The sequence below is a fragment of the Thunnus thynnus genome, chromosome 15, assembly GCF_963924715.1.
Source record: "Thunnus thynnus chromosome 15, fThuThy2.1, whole genome shotgun sequence".
NCBI classification, from domain to species: domain Eukaryota; kingdom Metazoa; phylum Chordata; class Actinopteri; order Scombriformes; family Scombridae; genus Thunnus; species Thunnus thynnus.
In genome coordinates, this window is record NC_089531.1 from 19522134 (window position 1) to 19547331 (window position 25198).

The 25198-nt window shown below is 38.8% G+C and overlaps 1 protein-coding gene across 2 annotated transcripts in view; it reads left to right on the plus strand.

The window, feature by feature from the left end:
• vps50 (VPS50 EARP/GARPII complex subunit) overlaps positions 1 to 25198 on the plus strand; it is a 112069-nt gene that overhangs the window by 75159 nt on the left and 11712 nt on the right. Inside the window, exons 22-24 of one of the 2 annotated variants that reach the window (XM_067611207.1) lie at positions 3318 to 3395; positions 3893 to 3973; positions 21465 to 21613. In XM_067611207.1, coding sequence (XP_067467308.1) covers positions 3318 to 3395; positions 3893 to 3973; positions 21465 to 21613 — 308 coding nt within the window. The remainder of the gene's footprint in view (positions 1 to 3317; positions 3396 to 3892; positions 3974 to 21464; positions 21614 to 25198) is intronic. The other variant, XM_067611206.1, reaches the window with a different exon arrangement.

A 25198-nucleotide genomic window follows, 5' to 3' on the forward strand; every position in this document is an offset into this window, starting at 1 on the left:
AAGAATTGCAGTTGAATAAAGGGTTGCAGTCTGCGAACCTAGCCCCCACCCCCCTCCCCACTCCATCTTAAGACTGTTGTTTCATTTATACTGTGACTCCCTAAGAAAGAAAACAGACTTTTGTGTCAGCATCACTCTCAGGGAGGTGGTAATGATAGCAACAAAATGACTTCTGTCCCATCGAGGTAGAAGAGATAAAGAGGATGAACGCTCCGCGGGGGCCGCTCCGTTGCAGACAACTTGTCAGGGGGGGTCTTTTCTCGTGTGTCTCAATCTCACCAGTGTGGGTCCATCTGCAGTATCCAAGTGTTTTTTTTGTTGTTTTTTTATGACATTCTCTCCATCTTCTTGTCTTGATTCATATAACTCATCCTCTGCATCACTGTCTCCCTTATTTTAAAGTTTCTTTTTTATATAAATGCCATTTTTCTCAGTCAAGGCTGCTCCTTCTGTCTCTTATTCTTTTTCATCTTGTGTGCCATGTCCTTAATCTCCCCATGTTCTGCTCCTTTCACATAGCATAGCTTTTCTGTCTCTCCTCCTCTTTTTTTTCTCACTACTCTCATGCTAATCTCTATCTCTTTGCATCTCTCTTTAACTCTCACTTTGTTCCTTTTTTCTACTGAACCTCTAGTCCTCATTAAGTGTCATTTTATTAACCATTTCAGGCACCTCCAGTAAAATGCTAATGTCCCATGAATCTTTAAAAAGCTCCTGGAAATTACTATGCACATATGCTGGTATTTTGACCTAGGCACTGCTCTCTTTACACTGCTGGAATCAAGATGGAGCTGCTTGACTTCTCTTGAAGAGTAATGGGTGACATTAATATTCAAAAGGGTAAATACTCCATTATCTGTGTATATTGGCCCTGTCAAGTCAAGCTGCACTAGTGACTGTCACACATATGCTAAAGATGCATTATGTGCTGTGCTCATAGATTCTCCATTGCCATTAATAATCAGGCTTTCAACTGCTGGGACTGAGAGGGAGATTCACAAACATCCTTTTGGAAAAGTGATGAATGTTTTAAAATCACGGAATGCTGCGCCCCGTGAGACAGACTTGGATATTTCACATAAATGCATACTCTGGGAAGAGACAGAAAGAGGTTATAGTGAGGAAAAGAGAGCAAGACAGAGAGAGAGATGTGAAGGGAAGATGAAAATGGGAGAGTATGCACTGTATCACTCTGTTTTGCAGTATAATTGCAGAAATAGGGGAGGAAAGAGGCTTGCTACCAAAACAATGAATAAGAAAAGAGGTGTTGAGACGGAGTTGCACAGAGAGAGATAGAGAGAGAGAGAGAGTGCAGATCAGGACATTTGAGTAGATGGTCTCTCTGAAAAATGTGCAGTAATGCAAGAAATAGTTATTTTTCATTCTCAACTCCAGACTCCCTCGGACAGTTCTCCACACCGGATTTTATTCATCTTGCACACATGCAAGCCAGAGTGTTTATACCGACAGAGTCACCTCTGAACAATACAGAGCAGCCACCCAACTCCCACTATTGGATTCTATCTTTCAGGTTAATGTTAAATAGGTGTTAAGACTATAATGTGAGTTTTTCAGTGGTAGCCACATTAGCTCATAGGTTGAGTTACAAATTCCTCCTCTAATTAGTCTCTCCAGGAAATCACGATCTTGCAATGGCAATAATTAATGCAAATTCAACCAATCTCCAATATTTGTGTGGTCTTGCAGTTTTGCAAATTCCCAAGAATTCTTCACATTATAATCATAAATTGTCCATAAAGTGAAAGACAATTGTGATGAGTCCATCAGGGGTTCTGCTGAAGGCATTACTGCACAAAGTATGCCTTTCCAAACAAAACTTGCTTTATCATCAAAAATAACTCCTCATTTACAGTTAGAAAGGCTCTTCCACTTCTCTCACAATTGTAAGAGATTGCACTTTGTTTTTGTGCATACAGTATGCGCTGAATTAATATTATTTAAAAAGCTTTTAAATCACTTATTTCTACAGAAGATGTAGCCTATTTTGCGGTCACAGACTGTTTTGTAAAGCCATGTCACTTTTATGACTCAGGAATTTTTTGTAATTTTGAGCCCATGATTCTTTAAGTTCAGAATATTAAAAAAGCTATTTCTGTGATGTGCAATATGTTTATTATCATAGGAAGTGATTACATATTAGTCTTTCTTCATTAGGTAGTAGTTTGAAAAAAAATCACAAGTTTTTTCCTTGACTCGCAATTTTTGCCGATTCCCACAATTTTACGGCAAAAAAAAATCACATAAAACTTGGCTTATTGCATCACGTTTTTTGAAAAAAGCCACTGCAAAATCAAGCATTTTTGATGGCAACCATCACAAAAAAATTCCTGGAGGGACTACCTAATGCAAGGCTATTAAATCCTTTAGAAAGAGAACCAGGAAATTAAAGGGGTGCTATTGGATTTCTGTAAAGTTGGAGTACTGACAGAAAATAGATTTTAAAAGGATGGTAAAAATCAAAGCAACAGAGGTCGAGATGTGCTTGCTTTTAGTCTCATTCTCTCCTTCCCTTTTTTAAATTGATGTCAAGATGAAAGCTCATTTTAAATGGACCATACTGCATAAATGATTTTCGATAACCTAAGAGACAGCGGTTGGTCACTTTGTGAAATTAATAATTACATTAGCAGAGATTCCTTGATGTAACTAAAATTCCATTGAGATGATGAGAGAGGCCCAAATGTAGGGCTTGCCAAAGTACTGTATATCAGAGGTTTGGAAAGCTAATTTGGAACTTTCTAAAAATTTTCAATCCAACTTGGAAGCTTTTTAACATCATGTTGACTTTCGAGGAACTCTTTGAACTCGTTGCTCTTTGCTGCTTGAGTCTTTTAAACACAGACGATAAGCACAAACACACAAATGATACTTAATTCTCAACCATCACTTGGTTTTCTATCACATCTGAGATGTAATTGGGACATTATTGAGCTAGAGGAAGTGCATCAGCCAGTTGTCACAACAGAGAGACACACACACAGTGCCTCCTCAGTTTCAGAACAATTTCATGTTCAAGCATGGATAGATGAAACTAAACAACAAGAAACTGTCAAAGAAGAAGCTCCCATGTGCCCTGTTAATGAGGTTACTGGATGTTTCTTTACCTCACCTGGTGTGAGGCAAGAATAATGTAGACATGTACAAGAATAATTCCAGCCATTTTTTTCCATTAATCTAATTCTTTTAGTTTGCTTCTTTCCCCAATTCTGTAATACTTCTTCCTCAATCTTATTTTTTTTTTAATTTGAGATTTTGCTTCTTGTTTTTCCTCTCTGCTGTCCATCCGTCATCCGTAGCCTGTCCCAAGCCCGTCTTTGCCAGCTCATGGTGGCAGAGAGGCGGGCCCTGCCAGGGTGGTGGGCCCTGCATGCTTGGTAAGAGTAGATGTAGTGGATGAAGTATACTGACTAGTACACAAGGCCATGCCTGCCTTGTGAGTCCAAATACCTAGTCAACTCTTTTGCTGTTGTGATTTGAAGCCCTTAGGTGTGCCTGACCTGCTTTCTCAAGTGACATCAAGTGCATCTAAAAACGATTTCAGTGGCATTTGGATGTTGAGTTTGACTTGCCTTCCCCATCTCGACCTTCCTCTTTTACCGCTCATCTGTCATCTACTGTAGTCGGTGTGAATGTATGATTTGGATGTGTTTTCCTCCCTTTTTTGGATTGGATTCGTCTTGAAGCACAAAATAAAGATGCTCTTGTCTCGGACTACGTGAGATGTTGCTGTGTGTGTGTGTGTGTGTGTGTGTGTGTGTGTGGCGTGCCTTCACACTCTGCTGAAGTGTGTTTTCTTATACAGGAAGGCGTTTGTGCCTTGTGCAGACACTTACTGTGTGTGTATATGTGTGTGTGTGTGTGTATCCTACAGTATGAGTCATCGGGTCTGGGCCTTATCAGCAGCAGACTGAGAACCACACTGAACCGGATCCAGGAGAGTCTCATTGACATGGTAAGACTGTAACTCTCCCTCTCCTCATCTACTCTCCGTCTCACTTTCTCTTCTACTCTTGCTCCTTTTTTCCTCTTTCACCATTATTCGTTACCTCATTGCCTGCTTGTCTCATTTTCTGACACAAACATGCACTATCTACTCTATCCCCCTCTATCCTTATGTGCCTCTCTCCTCTTAATGTCTTTTTTTTTTTCTGTCCATCTACTTTAGCCACCCTGACCATATGTGTGGTCTTATTTTTGAGAGAGCCCACAGCCTGCGTTGCCACAAAATGCATTATAGGTCGTGATTATCTGGCCAGTGGTCACTCACACATGTACACCTCCCTGTGTTTAAGTGACCATACCACGATGGATGTGTGTGTGTGTTATTCCATTAGGGCTCTCAATCACCACCCCTTTACTACAAAGTGACAATTAGTCTGGTGCCGTCCACACTCTCCACTCTTTTTTTTGTCTGATACTGGATCTCTCCGCAGTCTGCATCCTCTGTTACATGATGATGCGAGTTTCATCTCTCACTTTCATTTGTCTCCTTATCCAACAGCCTCGTCGGCCTGTTTTTAATCTGGCCTTAATCTGCAGTGCCACTGAAGTTGTGCTCCCCTGTGGGGAAAATATGAAATTGTTGTTGATATTTTGGCTTGTATTTCTGTTTTTAGTGCGGGAAAACAATGAGTTGTGTCCCTCAAGGCTAATTAGGGTAGAAGTGTAAGTGAACGGCTCACTGAACTCATATTTAGTCACTCTGCCTTGAATTGAAATGTGAATACGCAGAATCAACATGTTGTTGATGTATGTTATTTACATATGTCAGTTGTGGACATTATTCACAACATTGGCTCAGCTTTAAATCAGACAAATCTAAAGCCCAGAGCTGCTGTATCAGAAAAATAAAGAGGCCATTATTGCGTATGCATAGTTAAATTAGATTTTTATCATATGCCACAAACTGTGGCTTACAATATTCCATCAGCTCTGAAAATGAAAAAGAAAATGTATTCTTTTCCCATGGTGAAACCCTGAATAATTGTATTTTTACTTTCATTTTCTAAGAACCTATGGGGCTTTCGGTCTCTTCTCAGATATTCTCTCTAATTTTATCTGTATGGAGCTGTATGTTCACGAAACACCACAGACCAGGCGGTAGGACAGAGTATTACAATGTGTCATTTAGTGTTTTTCTCTGTGGTGGTGAATAATTTTGCCTCTTTAAGAAGAGAGTAGATAGATAAATGGATAGATACATAGATAGATAAGATAGATAGATGGAAAAGTGTTGTTGAAGAGACTCCACAGGCTCTAGTTGATGCTTACTTGAATATATGGAATTTATTGAAAACAAATATCTGATGTCAGAAAAGCCTTTGGCACAGTGCATACATGGATACAGTCGCACCAAAAACTTAGCACAAACAGGAAAACAATCACTTCTTATAGAGTTGCTCAGGTCAAGCCACTAGGGAGGGGAGAAACGAGGACACTTGTTGTCAGAATGAACTAATTGGAAAATAATGCAGGCAGCTGTTGTTACCCACCCAAGGTTACAGCCTTATCTCCCAGCCTAGTGCCGTGAACCTAAAACATCTCTTGTATGAGACCTTGGAGGCCAGAGTCAGGCCCTGTATGACGAATGAATGATGACATCATCACATCAAGGCTTGTTGAAAACACATTCTTATGAAAAGACATAGCTCATAAGTTGAACATTTCCATAAATTGAACATTGAACATCTCTCCTTCACAAATGAACATTTTATCTCTCACATAGATAGATAGATAGAGTGAAAGAGTGAGATAGAGAGAGCGGAGCTGAAGAGGCCTCTGACTGAAGACACTCTGTTGTCTGACCAGAAGGTTGTGTAGGGGGTGTGTAGTGTTGTCCATGATGTTGAGCAACTTGTGCCACATCCTTCTCTCCACAACCAACTCTAGGGGCTCTAGAGCAGTCCCCAGCACAGAGGCCACTTTATCAGATGGTTAAGATTCTTAGAGTCACCGGCTCTGATGCTGCTGCCCCAAAAGATGGCTGCAAAGAAAACTGAACTCGCCACAACAGACTGGCAGAAGATATGAAACATCTTGCTGCACACATTGAAGGACCTAAGCTTCCTGGAGAAGTAGAGTCTGCTCCGTCCCTCCCTGTAGACAGCCTCAGTGTTACATTTCCAGTCCAGTCTGTCATCACCACCCAGGTATCTGTAGCCCTCCACCACCTCCTTGATGGCAACCGATAAAGTTCTGAGCACACAGCGTGCATAATTTAAAGTGTCAACTGGCTGTCGCTGCTAGTAATAACCTATTGACAAGCTGGCATGGCAGCCACCAAGGCCACGCTGACCTTTAATGTATATCACACCAGAATGTAAAGTAAGACGAATACAGTGAGTTGATTTCCAAATAGCATCACCTTTGCATGCAGATATAATCAGCAGTTTTCCCACAGTCGGGAACACACAGCATCCAAATCACTTTTTTTTAAATTAAAGCTTTTATTTGACAGTGCAGCATAATGGCATTTCGCTGTGACGGCGGCGGCTACTTTTGCTGTGATGTTTATAGTTTATCAGTTCGGAGGTGGCCTGAGGAGAAGGAGGAAACAAAAGAACGATAAAACAGGAAGACAGAATGAAGAAAAACAGATTAAAGTCAGAACACACAGAATAGAAATAATGAATTATCAAAACTTTAAATTAGGTTAAGCTGTGTAATGCAGCAACATGTTTTCTCCCCTCAGGTGGCACTATAGCAGCTATTTACACCTCAGTAATTTTCCGGATAAATTGTGAGCCATTTTTAAATGTCAGACAGGCTGCGTCTGAAATGCTCGGTGCTCAGCTGCCTTCTCTGGAGAATACGTTTATCCTCTGAACTGTTTAACTGATCAGACGGACAAATGGACAGCCTGAGTGGAGATGTGGAGAGAGAGAGAGAGAGAGACGAGTGTAACGCACTGAGACGTATGAGATTTCTGTGAGTGAGCTCTCTCAGGAGACAAAAATGTGCTAAACCTTTGAGACGTGCATGCACACACATGTAGTTCAAATGAGTGTAATCATATCACTTTGTGGCCATCTCAGGCTGCCTGATTAAAAGCTATTTAAAACCACCTCAGATGGAGGACACATAGAGCGAGTCAGGCTTTGTAACTACCCCCATCTTCCCTCTAATGTATTGGCAAATGCTTTTAGTCTGTCCTTTCTCATATGTAAAACTATTTTAGCTCATCTCGATAAATCATTCAATGTTGGAAAATGCCCTATTTTCCAAACTAACACAGCAGTCCCTTTTTTTTTTTTCGTTTTCATCTCGATCTCCTCCTGCTTTTCTGTATTTCACATCACGACGCGCACATAAATCTCACGGACACACGCTGTTCCATTAAAAGTATTAGTTCATATTGAATGAGCGGTATTTGTATAGCGCTCTCATTTCCAGAGCTCATGTACATTGTCGATATATTTATTACAGTTTATTTCCAGTTTCCATGGTTTTATTTGACGTGCAGGCATATGGATCATAAATTTTTCTTTTTTTAATATAGGTGACTTCACTCCAGAGTGAACGCATTCACGTAGAGTACACAAACACACCACCGCACCTGCATACTAATACACACACCCACACACTCCAGAGATTGCGGCAGGGTAGACCTCATTTGTAAACAGATTATAAAGTTAATTGCACATTGCATTTCAATTGAGCCGACGAATCCTTGTGGTTTTGTTCCCCTGGTTTGCCGTCGCAACTGTTTGATTCCAAAACCAATGTGCTGGTAATGACTCGTGGTCCCATATGAACGGCGGCGAGATTCCATCTCATCTCGTCTCAGATACAACGCGGCATCTACTTAAATTGGGAGCTCCACAGGGAAAAAGTAAAAGATCATCCCCTAGTTTATGTTCTATTTCTTTGCCTCCCTTTATTCTTGATTACCTTTCTGAAACCCTGTCGGTTGTCTTGGTTTGACGGTTTTCATTTCAGGTTCACTCACTTATGACTCTGAATATTTCATTTTGAGTGTTTGGAAGGTCGTGAAGTTAGGGAAGAACTTCTGAGAGTGGCAGATACTTAATTGCCTCGCTCAAATATTCATTGTTTTCCACAAAACAGTTGTTATATAACGTTTAATCACATGTGCTGTCATCTTTACCCAAATGTAAAGCTCCCACTGGTGTTTTTTGGAAAGAATCAGCTGTTATCTCTATTGTGTGAAATGATGATTTAAATCCTTTGGTGATATTGCTTGGGGCAGGTTTGATGACACTGCCATATCAGAATAATGCCATGAACCCCATCTGACCATGACCATATTGTCATTGGCAGAAAGTTCAGCTGTGACAGCTGTTGAGAGGCATTGCTGCAGGCAACATTGTGAAGAGAGTTGACACAGGCTAGAATATCCGATGAAGGCCACCTCTGCTACACCATCTTTTTACTTCTCTCACAACTTAAATTACCAGTATTCGCTTCTTTCAATCAGTCGGCCCATTTCTCATACTTATTTTTGTAACTTTTACTTTCTCATTCCACTCATGTCTTCTTTTACTTTTCCTCCTTCCGTCTTATCTGTTTGTCCTATCGCCTTATTCTCTTCTGCAGCTGTGTGCCAGTGATTACATGCCTTGCAACTCTGAACACAAACAACTGCTTATATGGTTCCACACAGTTTATCAGTGCTTTTGACTGAATATACAATGGAGTGTTTGAATGCGTGTTTATTTCAGTGTTCACCGTCGACCCAAGCAATGAAGATAAGATCACAGGGCTAGAAATGTTTGACTTCCTTTTTTTACCACTTTGAGTCTCACAATTGCTGAAGTCACCCCACAATTGTGTGATGAGTTGAGTAGAGTGTGTGTGTGTGTGTGTGTGTGTGTGCATATGTTTGCTTATGGGTACTCAGCTTTAGAGTAGAGTGGGGCTCAGGATTTTTCAGGGCTGGCACTAAAACAGTAATGAGAAGCCGGGTAATTTCTGTGCTGGCACCAGTAATCTGGCAGTGAGGGTTCCTGCGGACATGTATGCAAAAACACACACTAACAGTCAAGAAAACCCACAAAACAGACATATTAACACATATATAGGTTTATAGTCCTACTGTACATCACTCTCTACATTGAACACGTCCTGTCCAACACACTTTTCACATTCTCTTCCTGTCTGTCCTCCAGTAACAGGGTGATAATCACTAAGCATGTGTTGCGGTTGTGGTCCGCTACACTGGCTTGGCACAGCTAACACACACTGGCACTCCGCTTCTCATGAGAGGCACTGGCTAATGTCACACACACACACACACACACAAACATATGCACACAGAAGACATTTTCTTTCACACAAGCACACGCTGCGAACACTGAACCCAGTTATTAGTTCTGCGTCTCTCTCACAGGGGGCACATCACTGTCCAGACTGGTGTCTTTGTTGTGGCCTGCTGTCTCACTCTGTGAATGGCGCAACAAGCCAGAGGGGATTGCCATTTGACAGGGATTATAGGTCATAATTAAGCTCCATGGTGTGTTTATACTGTAGATGTCAGAGCATCACAAGTATCGACATTTTGTTGGGGGTTTCAGCGGAACACACGCACAGTCTTCATATTGATAGGCCCAGCTGTGGGTCACGCTCCTCAGCAGCGTGGAGGAGACAGTTGATCCCCCTGGATACAGTTTCCCGTCTACAGTTTCTCCTGAACTTCAGCTAATGACTCATCAGATCTCCCAGAGGGACCGACATGGTGATAAGAAGAATTACGCACATTGATTTAAATCATTTTTTCCCAAGCTCCTTCGGTTTGGTTCATTCATGTAAGCTTTCTTAACCCAAGTACACTAAGCAAAACATTTCTTCCTGTATCTCGGCTTTTTTTTTACGTCATCCCAGAACAGGTGACTCGACCCGCAGCTCTGGGAAACGGCGTTGCCAGAGATAGCTTTAGAGGGGCCGGGTGTGTCACGCAAAATAAATGAAGATCCTAATTCCATTTGACATTAATCTAATGAGAACCAAATTTCTAGTATTAGAGTGACAAAGAGGTGCAATAGGATCCACTTGACAGTAATTGCCTGGCAGCCAGTCCACTCGACTTGGCCATAAATCTCTATGGAACGGATTGGAGAGGAGTAAGCAGTCAATCACTACAGATTGAGACACTTCACCTGAGCGATCACTTTTCAACTACCAGCTGAAAGCTTCCTTCATGATAAGGATGATTACAGAATTGTCAAGCCACTTACTGAACTTTTCAAATCGAGGATCTTTATTCTTATATTTTGCCGGGGAATAACATTTGAAAGTTGTCTTTTTACCTGCAAGCAGTGGTTCTCAAAAGGCCACAGTTCTAATGTTAAAACTTTGTTAGGCTCCAGGACATCTCAAAGGATAAGTCCTTTACTTTGGCACCTGATGTAGATGTTTAGCCACTCTAACTATGTTTCAAAATGAAACTCAATTATGCCTGATGGTCTCATGTGAACATGTGATGAGTACATGTATGTAACTATTAATTTCTTGATTCATCTATTAATCATTTGATCTCTAAAATGTCAGAAAATAGTGGAAAATGCCCATCACGTTGTACTGGGGCATATCTGACCAACAGCCCAAAACCCAAAGCCACTCAGTTTACTATTACATAAGACTATGAAAACCAGCAAATTTGAGAAGTTGGAACCAGTAAAGTGTTGGCATTTTAGCTCACAGAATGGCTTAAATTAAAATTGTTGCGGCTTCATTTTTTGTCGATGGACTAAATGATTAATCGACTGATTGTTTCCATTCTTCATGAATAGTTATCCTTGAAGGAGGCTAAGTTAAAGAAATAATCAGTTTTATTAAATTGCCAGATGTTCATTAATTTACTAGATCAGGATATCTGTTGTGTTGTATTTAATTGTATTTGCATACGTTTTCTTATACCAGACGTTTATGTTGAGGACCATTTCTTGTCCATCCCCTGGGGGGGAATATAACATTACTTGACACATTTCCTCGATGAATCAGGCAGACTTGATACTGAAAGGGAGTTCCTGTCACTCGTCGGGTGCTGCTGCTGACAGATAAGGCCTCCCAAACTCACCACAAAAACTACCTCAGGCTGTAACTCAGAATTGAGCTGCTCACAATAAATCTCCCAGTGGATGTGAAGGGAAAGCTCAATAACAAAATAGTTGCTCCAGCAGAGGTGGGCTGACTCAGCACTTAAGAAAAACAGAGAATTTGTTGGAGCCAAGTGAAAGCCATGGCCCGCAATGCAGACGGTGGCTATTTATGTGTAATGAGGAAGACAATATCTCTAGTTTGCATCACTAGTGCACACTTGCATTAGAGTTCTATTGAAATTGCTAAAATTAAGCTTTTTGGGTGTTTTGTGTTCAATAAAACACCAAGGAAGTTATGTTAAGTTGCAAGTAGTCAAAATTATACAGAGAATTGAGACTTGGAGTGGAAGCTGCCTGCAATCCTGCACTGTTCATCCTGATCGATGCTGAGCTTCAGTGTCACTTTCTCCCTGATGCATTATGGAAAAGGGTTCACATGTCTCATATGAATACCATAAAGCAAAGCAGAAACTCGTCATACTTATTGTACATGTGCGTATACAGCTGGGTAAATATCTCATTCTGTTGTCTTTGATCTGTTTGAGGAAAACAGCAGGGATACATAGTTGTCATGCTACTGATGAATCCCTGTTTTCCACTCTCATTCAAAGCTTTGCTCATAGCTGTTTTTAAATTCCTCCCTGGACGTTCATTTTTATAAGTTTTCTTTTCAATGGGAATTCCAGGGCTTAATTTCTAATCATTACACCAGGGTAGATAAGCTCCCTGGCTTTGATGTTTGACATCTTCATACTTAACCATGCTGTCAGTCCACATGGGGAAAAATGTTTTGGCATTAATATCTTGCAGACAGAAACAAATTTTGTACTCCCGTTTGCCTGTCCACTTAACACAAAGGTCCTCAAGGACGTTGAAGTCGATGTTTAGGCAAGCTGTTCTTCCTCAACTATTGGATGTTACCAAAAGCTGACAGAATCAAGTAAGAAATTCTTCCCAAAGGCTTTTGGGGTGATGCTGCTCTCCAAAATTCCCAATCAAATTATGGTTTGGCTCTGAAAACATTTTATAAACTGTATTGCAGTTGCGGTGAAATGTCTCTTGAAGCACTGATAATCCTTTCCATCCTTTTTTTTTGTTTTTCTCTATGCTGTTTTTGTCTTTGCATGTGTGTTTATTTTCTGCAACTACCAGAAATATCTATTTTATATTTATTTTATATTTACCTCCCCCTGATCGGTGCCATTACTTCCACATTCTGACTCACTCGATTCTGTTTTGTAACATTCACAATAATTATTGATCACTGATAAAGTCTTATCAGTGCCTGACGGTGAGGACACACACTACAGTATGACTTCCAGGCTGTATTCTCAGTATTAACACTACAGTCTTCAAAAATGACGAGGAAACAAAGAGTCCAAGAGAACAGTTTGTCCTTAAATGTAGCTGATGTGACTGTGGACAGAAAGAAAGATGTTTTAGGTCATAAATTAAACAGAAGACCGTACGCATGAATAAACTTGTCAGATATGTTTAGGTATTGAGACAGATGTATTTGGTTTGAATGATGGCTAGTGGCCAGCTTTAATAACATTGTTGGCCAAAGCAAATATGAGCGTAAGTGCAAAAAAGAGATACAACAAGAATGTATTGGATCTGTTTATGCAATTCACATATTTTCCATTCATTTGCTTATTTTCTATAAATATATAATTGCCTCAGATTATTGAATTTCAGTTTTGTTTCAAGCTCTGAAACGTGATGTGAATCCTAATTGTAGCATTCCTTTCTTGGTGGTTGTAAGTGTTTAACATCTACCGCTCCCTACACGAAGAGATTTCATTAACGATCGTAAGAGTCAAACTGAAAGTATCGCATTAATAGTTTTGATAATCAGTTAAATGCTTTTTTCAAGCAAAAATACCAGAAATTCACGGGTTCCAATTTTGCCAAATGTGAGGATTTGCTAATGTTGATATATTTGGGTTTTTAATGGTTTTTGGACAAAAAAAGCTATTTGAAGACATCAACTTGTTCTCTGGGTAATTGTGATGAGAAAAGATAGAGAGAAAGAAGAGAGAGGCAGTACTTGTGTTTTCCTCTTCAACGTTGTACATTGAAGAGTAACCTAAGTCTTTAGTTATATCTACATATGTAACAGATGTACAGTATATTAACATCCTGTAAGTCAAAGGTTTGCATTACTTTAGTATGCTTGGGAAATTACTTTTGATAAGTGTTATCCAGGAGCAAAGTGGTCACTATTTAAAAAAAAAAAAAAAAAAAAAAAACTAACAAAAGACTGAGGCTATCTTTCTGTCACAGGGAGGTTTTAGCCCCGTATTTTACTCAGCAATAAGTAAAAAGGTCTTTAAAATGGTTCATTAACTCAAAGACCACTTCTATCTAAGCTCCAACGCCAGACAGATAATTAAAACACGGTGAGCTCACAAAGAAAAGCTCTAGCCCTGCTATTTTGCCCCCATTTTGTTACTTCAATTCAGATTATATTGAGAATTCACACACTTACTCAGATATTTCCTTTTTCTCTAATACAGTAGGCAGAAGTACATTTTTTTCATTCAAAACTCACTGATGAACTTTGATTATTTTTCATATTAAGTATTCAAAGTGTAATGAAATGGATGACATTGGCTGTGGCTATAGACAGTGGAGATTAATAAAATGCTTTGATATGGACTTGGTTGTAATTTTACAAAATGCTTAGCCAGTCCTATGCAGTTCAATGTGATGCTCGCTAACTTTTGCTCAGCCACGCTAGCAGTGAGCTTATGGCGCAGACTAAAGGGCCACATTTAATGTTGGTATGACAAGCTATAATAGTATATATATGTGGCTTTTCCACAAGGAGAACAGTAAATGTTCATTTAAGAGCCCTGGCCTATTCTGTCTAATACTAACTCATATTAACACTTTGCTTATCTTTAAGTATTCTTGTTTGGTTACCAGGTTAATCAACAGAATTAACTGTAGAATAGTCAATTATGAAAGTAATTGATAGTTTAAATCCAATGCCTCCAATGGGTTTTTTATGTCCACTACTGGTCTCATTTACATTTTTAGAATGAACTGGCTTTATCAGGTAACTGATTAACGTATTAAATAATTAACCACTAATTAAAAGTATGTTTTGAGTGACTTTGACAATTAAGAATATTAACACCATTATCTCTCATTATTCAAATGAATTAAAAAAAAATCATAATAAGGCAATAAATACTAGATACCTCAACAAAATTATGACCTGCAAATGGCAACAAAGGTTGTGAGTTTTTGTCCCAGGTCATGTAGCCTGTACAGTATGTTGAGTAATTGAGTGGGAGATATGAAGCATAACAAACTTCATTATCTAATTTTACCCTATTTCTTCTTAACTGAACAGCTAAGTTGTTCCTGGCTGACATATTACTTCTAGGTGTTGTGACTGATGTTTTGTAATGATAAAGATTAAGAAATGTGCCTGTACTTTTGCTGTTTGAAGCCGTTCTGGGTTGCAGCATTGGATAAAATCCCTCATTGTAAATGTTGTGAACTACAAGGGAAGTCTATCATAGTAGTGCGAGTGCCACACTATGAAATATTGCTGCTGGTAGTGGTGTTGTGAATTTCTTTTCAAGCTGTATTCACAGTGTTGTTACATTCTACATTATTGTCTTGATCTCTTTCAGCTGTTTCATATTTGATGATTCCTTTTGTCTCAAACAAACAGTTTAAATTATGGCAGATTTGCCTCAAGTGTAAGTGCAAAGGAAATCTGAACTCTTGTTTTATGAGTGAAGACCTCCTACTACCACTCTCCTGATTTAAATAATTAACATAATTGCATAGATTACTCCCAAACAGATAGATTAATGAATTAATTCATTAACATTCTGCTTTGTTACAGTAGGTTCATTCAGTGGAGCTTCTTTAAAGAAAGCATATTAAAAAGTATCTTATAAAACAAGCAGAGAGGAACGTGGATGGAATTGTTAACACATTTTCTAAAGATATACTCTACTTCCTGTCATTGAGGTCACCAGTGAACATTTTCCGAGCACAGCTTCAAAGGAGCAGGCTTCAGTGGGCCTCGCAGCTTGTTTTTGTGTATCAGTAACTCGATTCAGCGTCTTTTTATCAGTTGACTGCTTTCTGTTCCTCTGCATCGGTGTTGAACAAATTACACCCTGCAGTGCATCCTCCTTGGAGAATGCCAAACCTGTTTATTACCTGCCGGGCTTGAAATCTACTTTTGGCCTCACTTGTTAATGTGGCTATTGGTCTGTAGAATTGCCAGCCTTTCAAAATGTACCGAAAACCAAAACATAATAAATAGACTAAATAGATTTTTTTTTTCTACTATTGCCACAGAATGAAGAAAACCTTCCCAGCTCTTGCATTTTATGTGTCTAAGCTGATCATATGCCAAGTTACAGGCCCATTTTACGCCAGGTTTTTATGAATGTTGCTGAAATCTGAAAACGTTACGTTTGTTTGTGTATTAAATCACTTGAACAATTGAAGGGGTAGCAGGTTCTAATCTGTTTTGATTGTGGAGTTACACCTTTACATTTAGATCAAATATTGTACCTTTTCATTGTACCTTTTACTTTATTCACACAGACACAGCAATGTGCAGCCAACAGTGTTTGTGATTTTGTGATATGAGTCAGTGTGTGAGCTATAAAGAGAAATACCTCATCAGTGGTCTGATGTGAGGGCAGGTTACTTGTAGAGGAAATGCTTACAGCAGTTATTGTGACAAAATGGTCCAGCTAGACTTAATACAGTAATACTACAGTTCTATTTTCTTTTACTGTTTGTCATGGTTGGCTACACTGCTTACACATGATGATATTTTTTTTGTCTTCAAATCTTTCAAATGTATTTGCAGAGGTCTCTCACACCCAGCGTCTCTGTCAGTGTTAAACTCAGTCAGAGGTTGATGACCATTTATCATATTACAATGGGGTGAATGTTCTCACAGTGTGAAATAAAAACAGTCATATTCATCTTCCCGTAACCTGCCAAACTGATGTCAGTTGTACAGTATAGAGAGTAAGCAGCCGCCGGCTATTTATAAAAAATTCCTCTGAAAAGTTGTGTGATTTGTGAGTGTCTGCTGAGTGTGTGAGCTCAACATTTGGCTCCGATGTTGAGATCGCTCTGGCAAATGCAACAAATGCAATTTGGGAGCGTTTCATTGTAGAACTGTTTTACCATGCCTGGATGCACATGACGTAACACCAAATTCATGTTCGTTTTGCGCTTGTCAAAAGTTTGATTTTCCTTTCCTCTCCTTTTCTCATTGTGAATATGAAACTATTAACAATAAATTTACTTTGAGGGGATTTACTAATGACCAAAACCTCAACGTTTCAATTTCAAACTGATGAAGCATGATGCATGATTGCAGGTAGCAAATTAACAGCTCCTTTTTAGGGCAATTATATTTTCTGTGAATTATATTTTCTATGATTTCATAGAATATGTGTATACACTCTGTATAGCCACAGATATACATAGAGTCTTTTATGTATTTCGTATGCTATCAGTGTGCCAGAAATGTTACATAAAGTGTTCAGTAGATCAAGGATAAGCAATAATAATAAGGCAAAAACAAGTAATTAAAATAGCAAAAAACCAACAGAGCAGTAGGCATTCTAGCAGTAATCACCTAATAGCAAATACTGAAAATAATTAATCATGAGTCTATATGATCTATATAACAGATGCGCTCCACTGCACTGTGCAAATAAATAAAAATCACTATTTATCTCACTGGAATAGCAGAGAAAGTGCAACTCAGGTTTAACGTCCTCCTAAACAACTTCCGCAGCTGCAGAATGTAAATCAAATGAAGTATGACCTCTTCACTATAAGTCATGCCGTATGGAAAGATCTACTTCATCCCCCATTCTTCAGCCCCTCGTATGACTTTGAAAAATCTAGTCAGGCCTAATTTGTACAATATGGCGTTCTTTCGCACGTACAGTACTTGGCAATGCAGCAGGCACATGGAGTTAGTTGATTTTAATCTCACTGAACTCATTTGTCACTTTGATCGAGTTTCATCACAATCAAAGTGAAATTGTAATTGTTTTTTCAGTCTTATCTTTCAGGATATTAAATAACAAAGTTTAAACTACAATTGGTTGGTCTCCGCATTGATGACTGAAGAGTTGCTGCCTTTATACTGTGTATGTGAAGCTATTTTCAGATGTTTCTGATGTATGAATCATGAAGTTACATTATACCTGTTTGCTGTGATGAAACTGAGGATTCATACAGTTGCAGTTCGGCACATGTCTGCCAACAACCACAAAGATTACTGTGCTTGAGTCATAATTGCGACAGGATTATGAAGACAAAAATATGTTTAATCTCTCATTTGTTGGAATTAATTTATGGAAAGAAATGAGTTTCTTGATCTTTGCCTATTTTGCATTTATTTGCAAATTGTAACAGGCAGAAACGTTGGAATAGTGTGTGAGTATTTTTTTTTTTTTTTTAATCTATCATTTCAACCTGCTAGATCTCATTCTACATATCAGACATGATTTGCATGTTTATCCCCAAAAATCATTTAAATATTCAGGGGCTCCAAAGGACAGCAACAGCAGGAAATTATGTTAATGCTATTCTATCAAATCATGTTTGCCACTTTGAGCACATAATGATTGTAGATGAAGCATCTAATGAACTAATAAACATGAAGTAGGAACTCAGGGCTGATGCTGTATGTGTGTCATCCTAAACAGGTGAAAAGGTAAAACCCTCTTGAGGTTGCTACAAGCTGCTAAAAAAACATTTTCTTTTCTTCAGAATTGAAAAAGTGGATACATCAAATCCTCCAAATGTCATGGATGATACTTTGTTTCTGATTTTGTGTGTGTGTGTGTGGGGGGCGGGGGGTTACACCTTTTTTACACCACAGTCTAGCCATTGCTTTCACCTGAAGAAGCCCTGCAATCCCCTGAAACACAACTTTCTCCTGACAGTCTCTCAGAAGCCTGCTTCTCCTTTTTTGCATAGTGTTTATGCTGCAGGGGTACAGTCAATGAAAGGTCAAGCCTCATGTGGCCTGATTAAAAATAGACCCAACCAAACTTTGCTGTAATGTCAGACTAAAGCAACCAAAGCTTAATTGATGTGATTCATGCAAAGGAGAATACGCAACTTACCTCTGTGACTTTCATATTGCAGCTCAATGATAGAAGTCAGTGTGATATAGCAGAATTAAAGGGAACAAGAAAAGTGATAAGAGACAAGAAATGCAAATGGATGTTCGACAGCAGAGGTGGCCGCTCAACAGGGGCATCTAGGGTGGGAAAGAAAAACCTCCTGATGTTTTTTTTTTTTTTTACCTAAGTCGTGTTCAAATACACATCATTCAAAGCAAACATGAGCATAGACGTCATACGGTATATTAAAAGTCTTCAATTTTGATTTCCTCCCACGGGCGCATTTGGAGGCTGGCTTGCAAGTAATGAGGTCTTTCTCATACTGAAAATCCTCTGGGTTTACCTTTTGTAACCCCTACCTTGTGTCCCCAACAGGAGAAAGCTCACATATGAAACTAGTCAAAGAGATATTGTAGTTAACTTCAAAAAGCTATTAGTGGCTTTGCTGTCCAGATGTAACCAGGTGCATGTTTTCATCACTCTTCTGATTTGTTGAGTATTTTGATAAAGAAATCTTTAATACCTAGTAAAAGAAAAGTGATCGCTATATTTTTTTCATTATTTACTCATCCATTATCTGCTGTTGCTTACCGCCAGCAGCTGCTGAACAGTTTTCATCATGTTCCAAATCTTAAATCATTTGTCACTGTTGGAATTGGGCACTAATGGCCTTCCTGGATTAACTCCATAACCACTGAGTTTGTTGTGTTTATGTGCTGTGATGTGTTCTCCTGGTGGCTTTAACCCTTCACAGTGATTGGTGACCTGGCATACCGACGTTGTAGCTTCAAGTGGATTTGATTACACAGTACTGTCGTCTGAATAGCAAGAATGACAAATTATTGAAGGATAAATTCATATTAGTCTTGGCAGACTAAAAATGTTGAAATGATAAACTTGCATTCCTCTCATCTCAGTTTTTGTTGAGGAATTTTTTCCCAGCTTGAAATGGTTTTATTTGCAGCATGAAAATCTTAACAATAATCCTGCCTGAGTGTTTCCAAGTTGTGATATGACATGTTGTTGTCACGCCAGTAAGACGTGCCACACCACATGTACAAACTTTTTTTAACGCACATTCTTGAAAATATAAGCATCAAAGTATATTAAATTAAGTATCAATACAGTTCAATGATTAAAATAATAAGTTAGAAAAGCAAGAAAGCGCATCTCTGATTCGGAGCTACAGTTGTATTTTCTTTGCTCTGAGTTTAGAATAACTACAATCTCAGCAACCTCAACTGTGTACAAGCCAAGTTGTGGGTGCTTTGGTGTAGACGAGAGGTTCTGCTTCAGTATAAACGTATGAATGCACTGCAGCCTCTTTACAAAGAAGAGAAAGTCTGCAGTGGACAAAAGATCAGTGTATCATTTTTATACTCTCCTTTCAGAACAGGGAAATTTGCTGCCGGTGAATCAGACAGTAACAATGTACTAATCATATTTTTAATATGTAATCTGATGTTGCATGTGGTTTAACAATGTAAGAAATATCCTTATTAAATATCCTTATTATTATTATTAACTTACTCATACTGAACTTGTTTAAAGGTGTATTATGTTTCATTTTACCATCTGTGCCAAAGAGTGTTTCATGAAATTTCATGTCTTGTTTTATTCATGGTTCTGACTTTTAAATAGTGACACTATTTATATTTGCAGATGTGCTTGTGAGAGAGATATACTGCACTCTCTATGGGGAAGCCATTTAATTCCCCTGTGCCGTAAAAGTAATATAATTAATGCGTATCTTCTGAATGTGATAAAATTTTATTTCAGACTGATAATGGTTTCTGCAACACTGAAGGTTTGATTGAATGCGGAGAGATAACTCAGAGGTTCTGGAAAGGTTGCAGTTCTCACATAGGAGGAGACAGTATAGTTCTAGCAGGTCTTAACAATAAATTGCAAAAGGAGGTGCATAGTGTGCATTTTTGTACTGTATGCTGAGTTGCTAATATATCTTTAGTGGATAGATGGCTGTCAGAGGGAGTTAAGACGTCATCTTCTTAAAACTGTACACATCACTGCCTGTTTTACAACACAGCACAGATATTTTCCAGACTTTCTATGTATTAACTTTCTTTGTAGTTTTCAGTGATGATGAACTAGTGACATTAAGGCTTGTTATCACACAAGTTTTCATGTCTTATGAAGTCATACTTTCAGTGTTTCAGATATGGATATGCTTTGATATACACATTTCCTTGTTCTATAATAGCTTGTATCCACTTTGGCTATTCGGTGCAGTCTCAGTAATAAAAGCTTTCCTCTGGTTGTCCGTGCTAGTACACAATATTAGACCCAGATTGCACAGGAGTGTGGTCCGTAAGTGGATGATATGGTACAGCATTAATAGCTCCCAGTCGTTCATTACCTGTGTGATTGCTATTGATCTGCCACAGGCGGTTTTAGGGGGCTAATGCCAATGTGTTACATCACCTAGAAATGTTTTATAGAAAATAATCTGCACTGCTCTATGGAATCTCAATGGCTTTACATGTAGATATCGATTATTGTGATTGATGGGAAGGGATTTAGGTTCAAATCATCTTTCTTTTTTCAATTGTTTTTCAAATGAAAGGATAAAAAGCGTTGCAGGATGGAGAGGTGTAGTGGAATACATCAAAAGGAGAGATAAATGCTGGCTGTTGAGTGTTGGGTCAGCAGAATTTTAGAGCGTGTGTGCTTTGGATGTGACTGAGTTCCACAAGGTCGATTGAATTTCAGATTATGCTTACCTACGAGCATACAGCTATATTTTGTCTTCATTTTAAGAGAGAAACATTTATTATGTCAGGTCAACTGTGAAACTAACGATTTGACAATGATCTTGCACAGCAGCACTGCCTCAGAAACCGTAACAGAGTTTTATGATTAACACTGATAGTAATAAATGATTTGTTATTTATTTCTAATAACCATAATATTAATTATAATAATAACTAGACTTGCAAGCAAGTATATAGGGGTCCAAGCACCTCACGCAATTCAAAACTGGAGGCTAATTGACCTGAAGTGATGGGAAGCCAAGAGTCTTGCTGAATGAGATTAAAATAGGTGGTTTAACATACATTTGTTTGAATGTTTGTGCAGAGTCAGCCGCCATCCTGAAGGGCACACTTCCAGGATCAATTATTCTGTCTCTCTTAGTTTTCTCAAAATCAAAAATGCAAAAATACAATAAATATATGTTTTTTAACTGAATGCTAACTTGTCCATCCATCTGTGTGTCTTTCAGGAGGCAGTGGGGGAAAATGCAGGTGTGCACGGCCCCACAGAGGACAGGAAGGAGAAGGTGCCCAGCCCCCATCTCAGCCAACTGGTTGTCCTCACTAACAGTGGGACTCTTTATGGGCTGGCACAGAGAGTGGTGGCCACAGAGTCTCTGTAAGTACTCTCTACAACACCCCAGTACAACCACATGTAATCACTGTGCATAATAACTTAAATAGGGGCAGCTGTGGCTCAGGAGGTAGAGCGGGTCGTCCACTAATTGGAAGATCAGTGGTTGGATTCCTGGCTCCTCCAGTCCACATGTCGATGTGTCCTTGGGCAAGATACTTAACTCCGAGTTGGTCCTGATGGCAGTGTGTGAGTGTATATGAATGATTAGATTTCCTCTGATGGGCAGGTTGGGACCTTGGATGTTAGCCCCTGTACCAGTCAGCATATGAATGTGTGTGAATGGGTGAATGGGATTCGTAGTGTAAAAAGTGCTTTGAGTGGTCGGAAGACTAGAAAGGCGCTATACAAGTACAGTCCATTTACCATTCAAATAAGTAAACAGAAACAACACAGTACAGTTATTACACCTTAAGACCACACAAACAGTATCAGTGATTACTCCTCTGCTGCTGCTGCTACTTGACCTAGTGAATATTACAGCATTGCTTGTCCCATGTCATCACTTGTGTGTCCTGTGATGTAACATGTCAGTTACATCACTTTGTTGTTCAACAAAGTGTTTTCTCTGATCAAGTAAAGAGGCTGTTTCACCGCTTGCTGCGTCACCTCAAGGTGGTCATAATTTCATTAGGCAGCATCATACAGCCTGGCCTTCAGAGATCAAACTGGATTGTGTGGCATTATTGTTTTCAACGTGAAGCCTATTTAACTGGAAAGAGAAAAATATTAAGATAGAGAGATGGAGAGACTTATTTTATCCCTAAATAGAATTCCTTGCTTTCTCCCTGTAATTTGCTGTTTGTGTTAAACTCACAATCAGCTGCTTGCTTGCTGATTTATTCTCTCCCTCTTGCTCTGCCTGTGTAGTTATTCTCCCTCTTTCAGTTGAGTATTTCCAAATACACTACTCATGAATGCCATCATACATAATTAGTGTACAACAGCTTTATAATGAAAGTCTGAATACTATGGGCCCAGACGACACTGCTGCAAAAAACAAATGCTGAATAGGCTTACACTCTCACAAAGTTTTTCAAGTATCAGAAGCAGGCAACAAGCTCAGAAGAATAATGAAAGCAAAAGAGCTGAAGTACTGAGGTGATGTGTCTTTGGTAAAGTTTGAAAGGAAATTAGTCTCTTGATGAGAAAGGAGACAGACTTTTTCTGGGCAGGCCTGCATGAAACATTTCTTTCTGTCTAAAAAGGTGCTATTAGAAAAGGCACAGTACCAGCTAACCTTAGTGTGTACTGTGATCACCTCTGACATCTTCAGCATATGCAATTTTAAACATTGTCTTCACAAAAGAGCTGCTCAGAGTTGTTCACTGAAGTGGACAAACCTTAGCATTAGAGACCTCTGAGCACAACTCAAAGATATGAGTGCTGTGAAGTGACACTCTGGCTGTTGTTTGCCCTTCTAGCTGTTCAGTAGTGTCAAATTTAAACAAGCGTGATCAGATAAGTGTGAACTGCAGGGTGTGCTTCTTTTCACACCACACCACGTTGCAGAGGTAAACACTAGCTGTTCGAGCTAACCGTAATGTGATTCTCTGAGCTCTGTGAAAAGAACTAATGTGGTTTATTTGTGCTTTCAGATTTAGTGTTAATCACACAGCACAGATTAATGCTTGCTTTCAATATAAGGATTTCTATTAAGGTTCCCAGCATCCACTGCAGTACAGTATCATTACAAATGGTCTGTTTATTGACCATAAATGTAGCAAATTCTTGAACTGAAATATCTAAATTATAGCGTATCTACAGTAATTATGGGAAAAATCAATCATGCAGTGATTGATTTGGAAATAGCACACTCCAAATCTAAAGCGTATCCAGGTTTGGATACTGAAAAACAACCTTTTTAAAAGGAGCAGATTATTTTAGAAAAATGATCACTTGGCTGTTACATCCACATGCATCCAAAATTTTGTGCTGCAAAAAGACATCAATCGTCATAATTGAAAAGTTGTCTTCTTGTGTCAACAGCTCAGAAAAAGTTTGTGGTAGATAGAAAGTGAAAACAGAGACAACTGGTGGTCCGTCCCCACCAAGTATAAAATGTTCTGCTCATTGTATATTGTGGTCACATTTCTTTTAAAGACGAATTAAAGGGAGTATTATCAAAAATGTACAAGAAACAACTTTTGGCCAATATATGATTATTGGATTTTTTTAATCTCTAGATTTCTGATTGTTGCCGTCATACTGCAAAATCTGAATGGGATGTGTTTTATAAATACACTTAAATCTCTGCTGTCATAGTTTTAGTATCCATTCATCAGCTGATCCTTGTGCGAAAACCCTAAACATGCTGCCAACTTACTGTGCTGTAAATTCTATTCCCAGTTGGTTTCAGCTGGACCCAGATTGTTTATCAGCTGATTAAGGAGCAGGACGATAGAGGTTCAAAGGGACAGGGTAGCTTTCAGCTCCAATGGAAGGAGTGTACTATATAACATTGTTAGTTGCTGAATCAGTCCAAACCATTTTGGTCAAATTGGGTTCACGTACAGCATGTAGAGGCCACTCATGGGGCTTAGTCTTGGGGCCAGGCTATGCTTTAAAAGAGCTAGTTCATAGAGCATGTTGTCCAACAAAGGCAAAAGTCTTAATAGCTGTTCTGAAGAGCTGACTATAATAGAGAGAGGCAAGATGCAATAATAGTTTGATTGTGGGGATAATGCCATACATTTTTCCTGGAAGGCATTCACAATGTTGTATAAAAATGTGCATTGTTTCTCAACCAGGGGTGTGCGGGCCCCTAGTGGTCCATGTTGTAATCGCAAGGGGTCAGTGAAATAACAAAATATATATTTTAAAAAGGTCCTATGGCCTTTACAATCATACTGTATTTCCTCAGATAGTGACTGGGCCTTTATTTACCTCCACCGCAGAAGGTACCAGGCCTTTATTTGAAGCAGGCTTGTATTAGAGGCAGGCCTTTACTTCTAATTCCTTCTGTTTAAGTATAATGGGTCATATTTTATTATGAAGCCTCGTTTCGATCCGCGACCATTTGCCCTGTTAAAGTTACTGCATTACACTGTTAATACAAACAACGCAGGGTTGTCACCCACATTGCAGCTGCTAACAAAAAAACTTACCTTGCACAAAAACTATAATTAGCTATAATTAGCACAGAAACTATAATTTCTTACATTATTCCCACTTAAACTTCAATAATTGTCTTTATGCTGTCTTTATTCTGAATTATTCATTGCATGCCTAAAATTTGTTTGCAAATTTATGCTGAATAATTGAACAAATGTGTAAACATTTAGATGTGCTGTGTAACTTGGAAAATACAGGGTAAAGCTAAACAAAATTTTAAAACTAAAGGTCATTTAATCAAGTGAAAAAGAAAGTTACAAATAAACAAAAAAAGTGAATGGATTGAAGTCCTAAAATTGGCACATATCTTGGTCAGCTCTGCTTTGTGCAGTGATCTGTCCTGATCAATGTGTCAGCACCATGGATAGCACCAATTTTAGGACTTTGATCCATTCGTTTTTTGTCTTTTAAACCATTGCCTCATGTTAATTTAATATGAAAGAGTCAATGAAACTA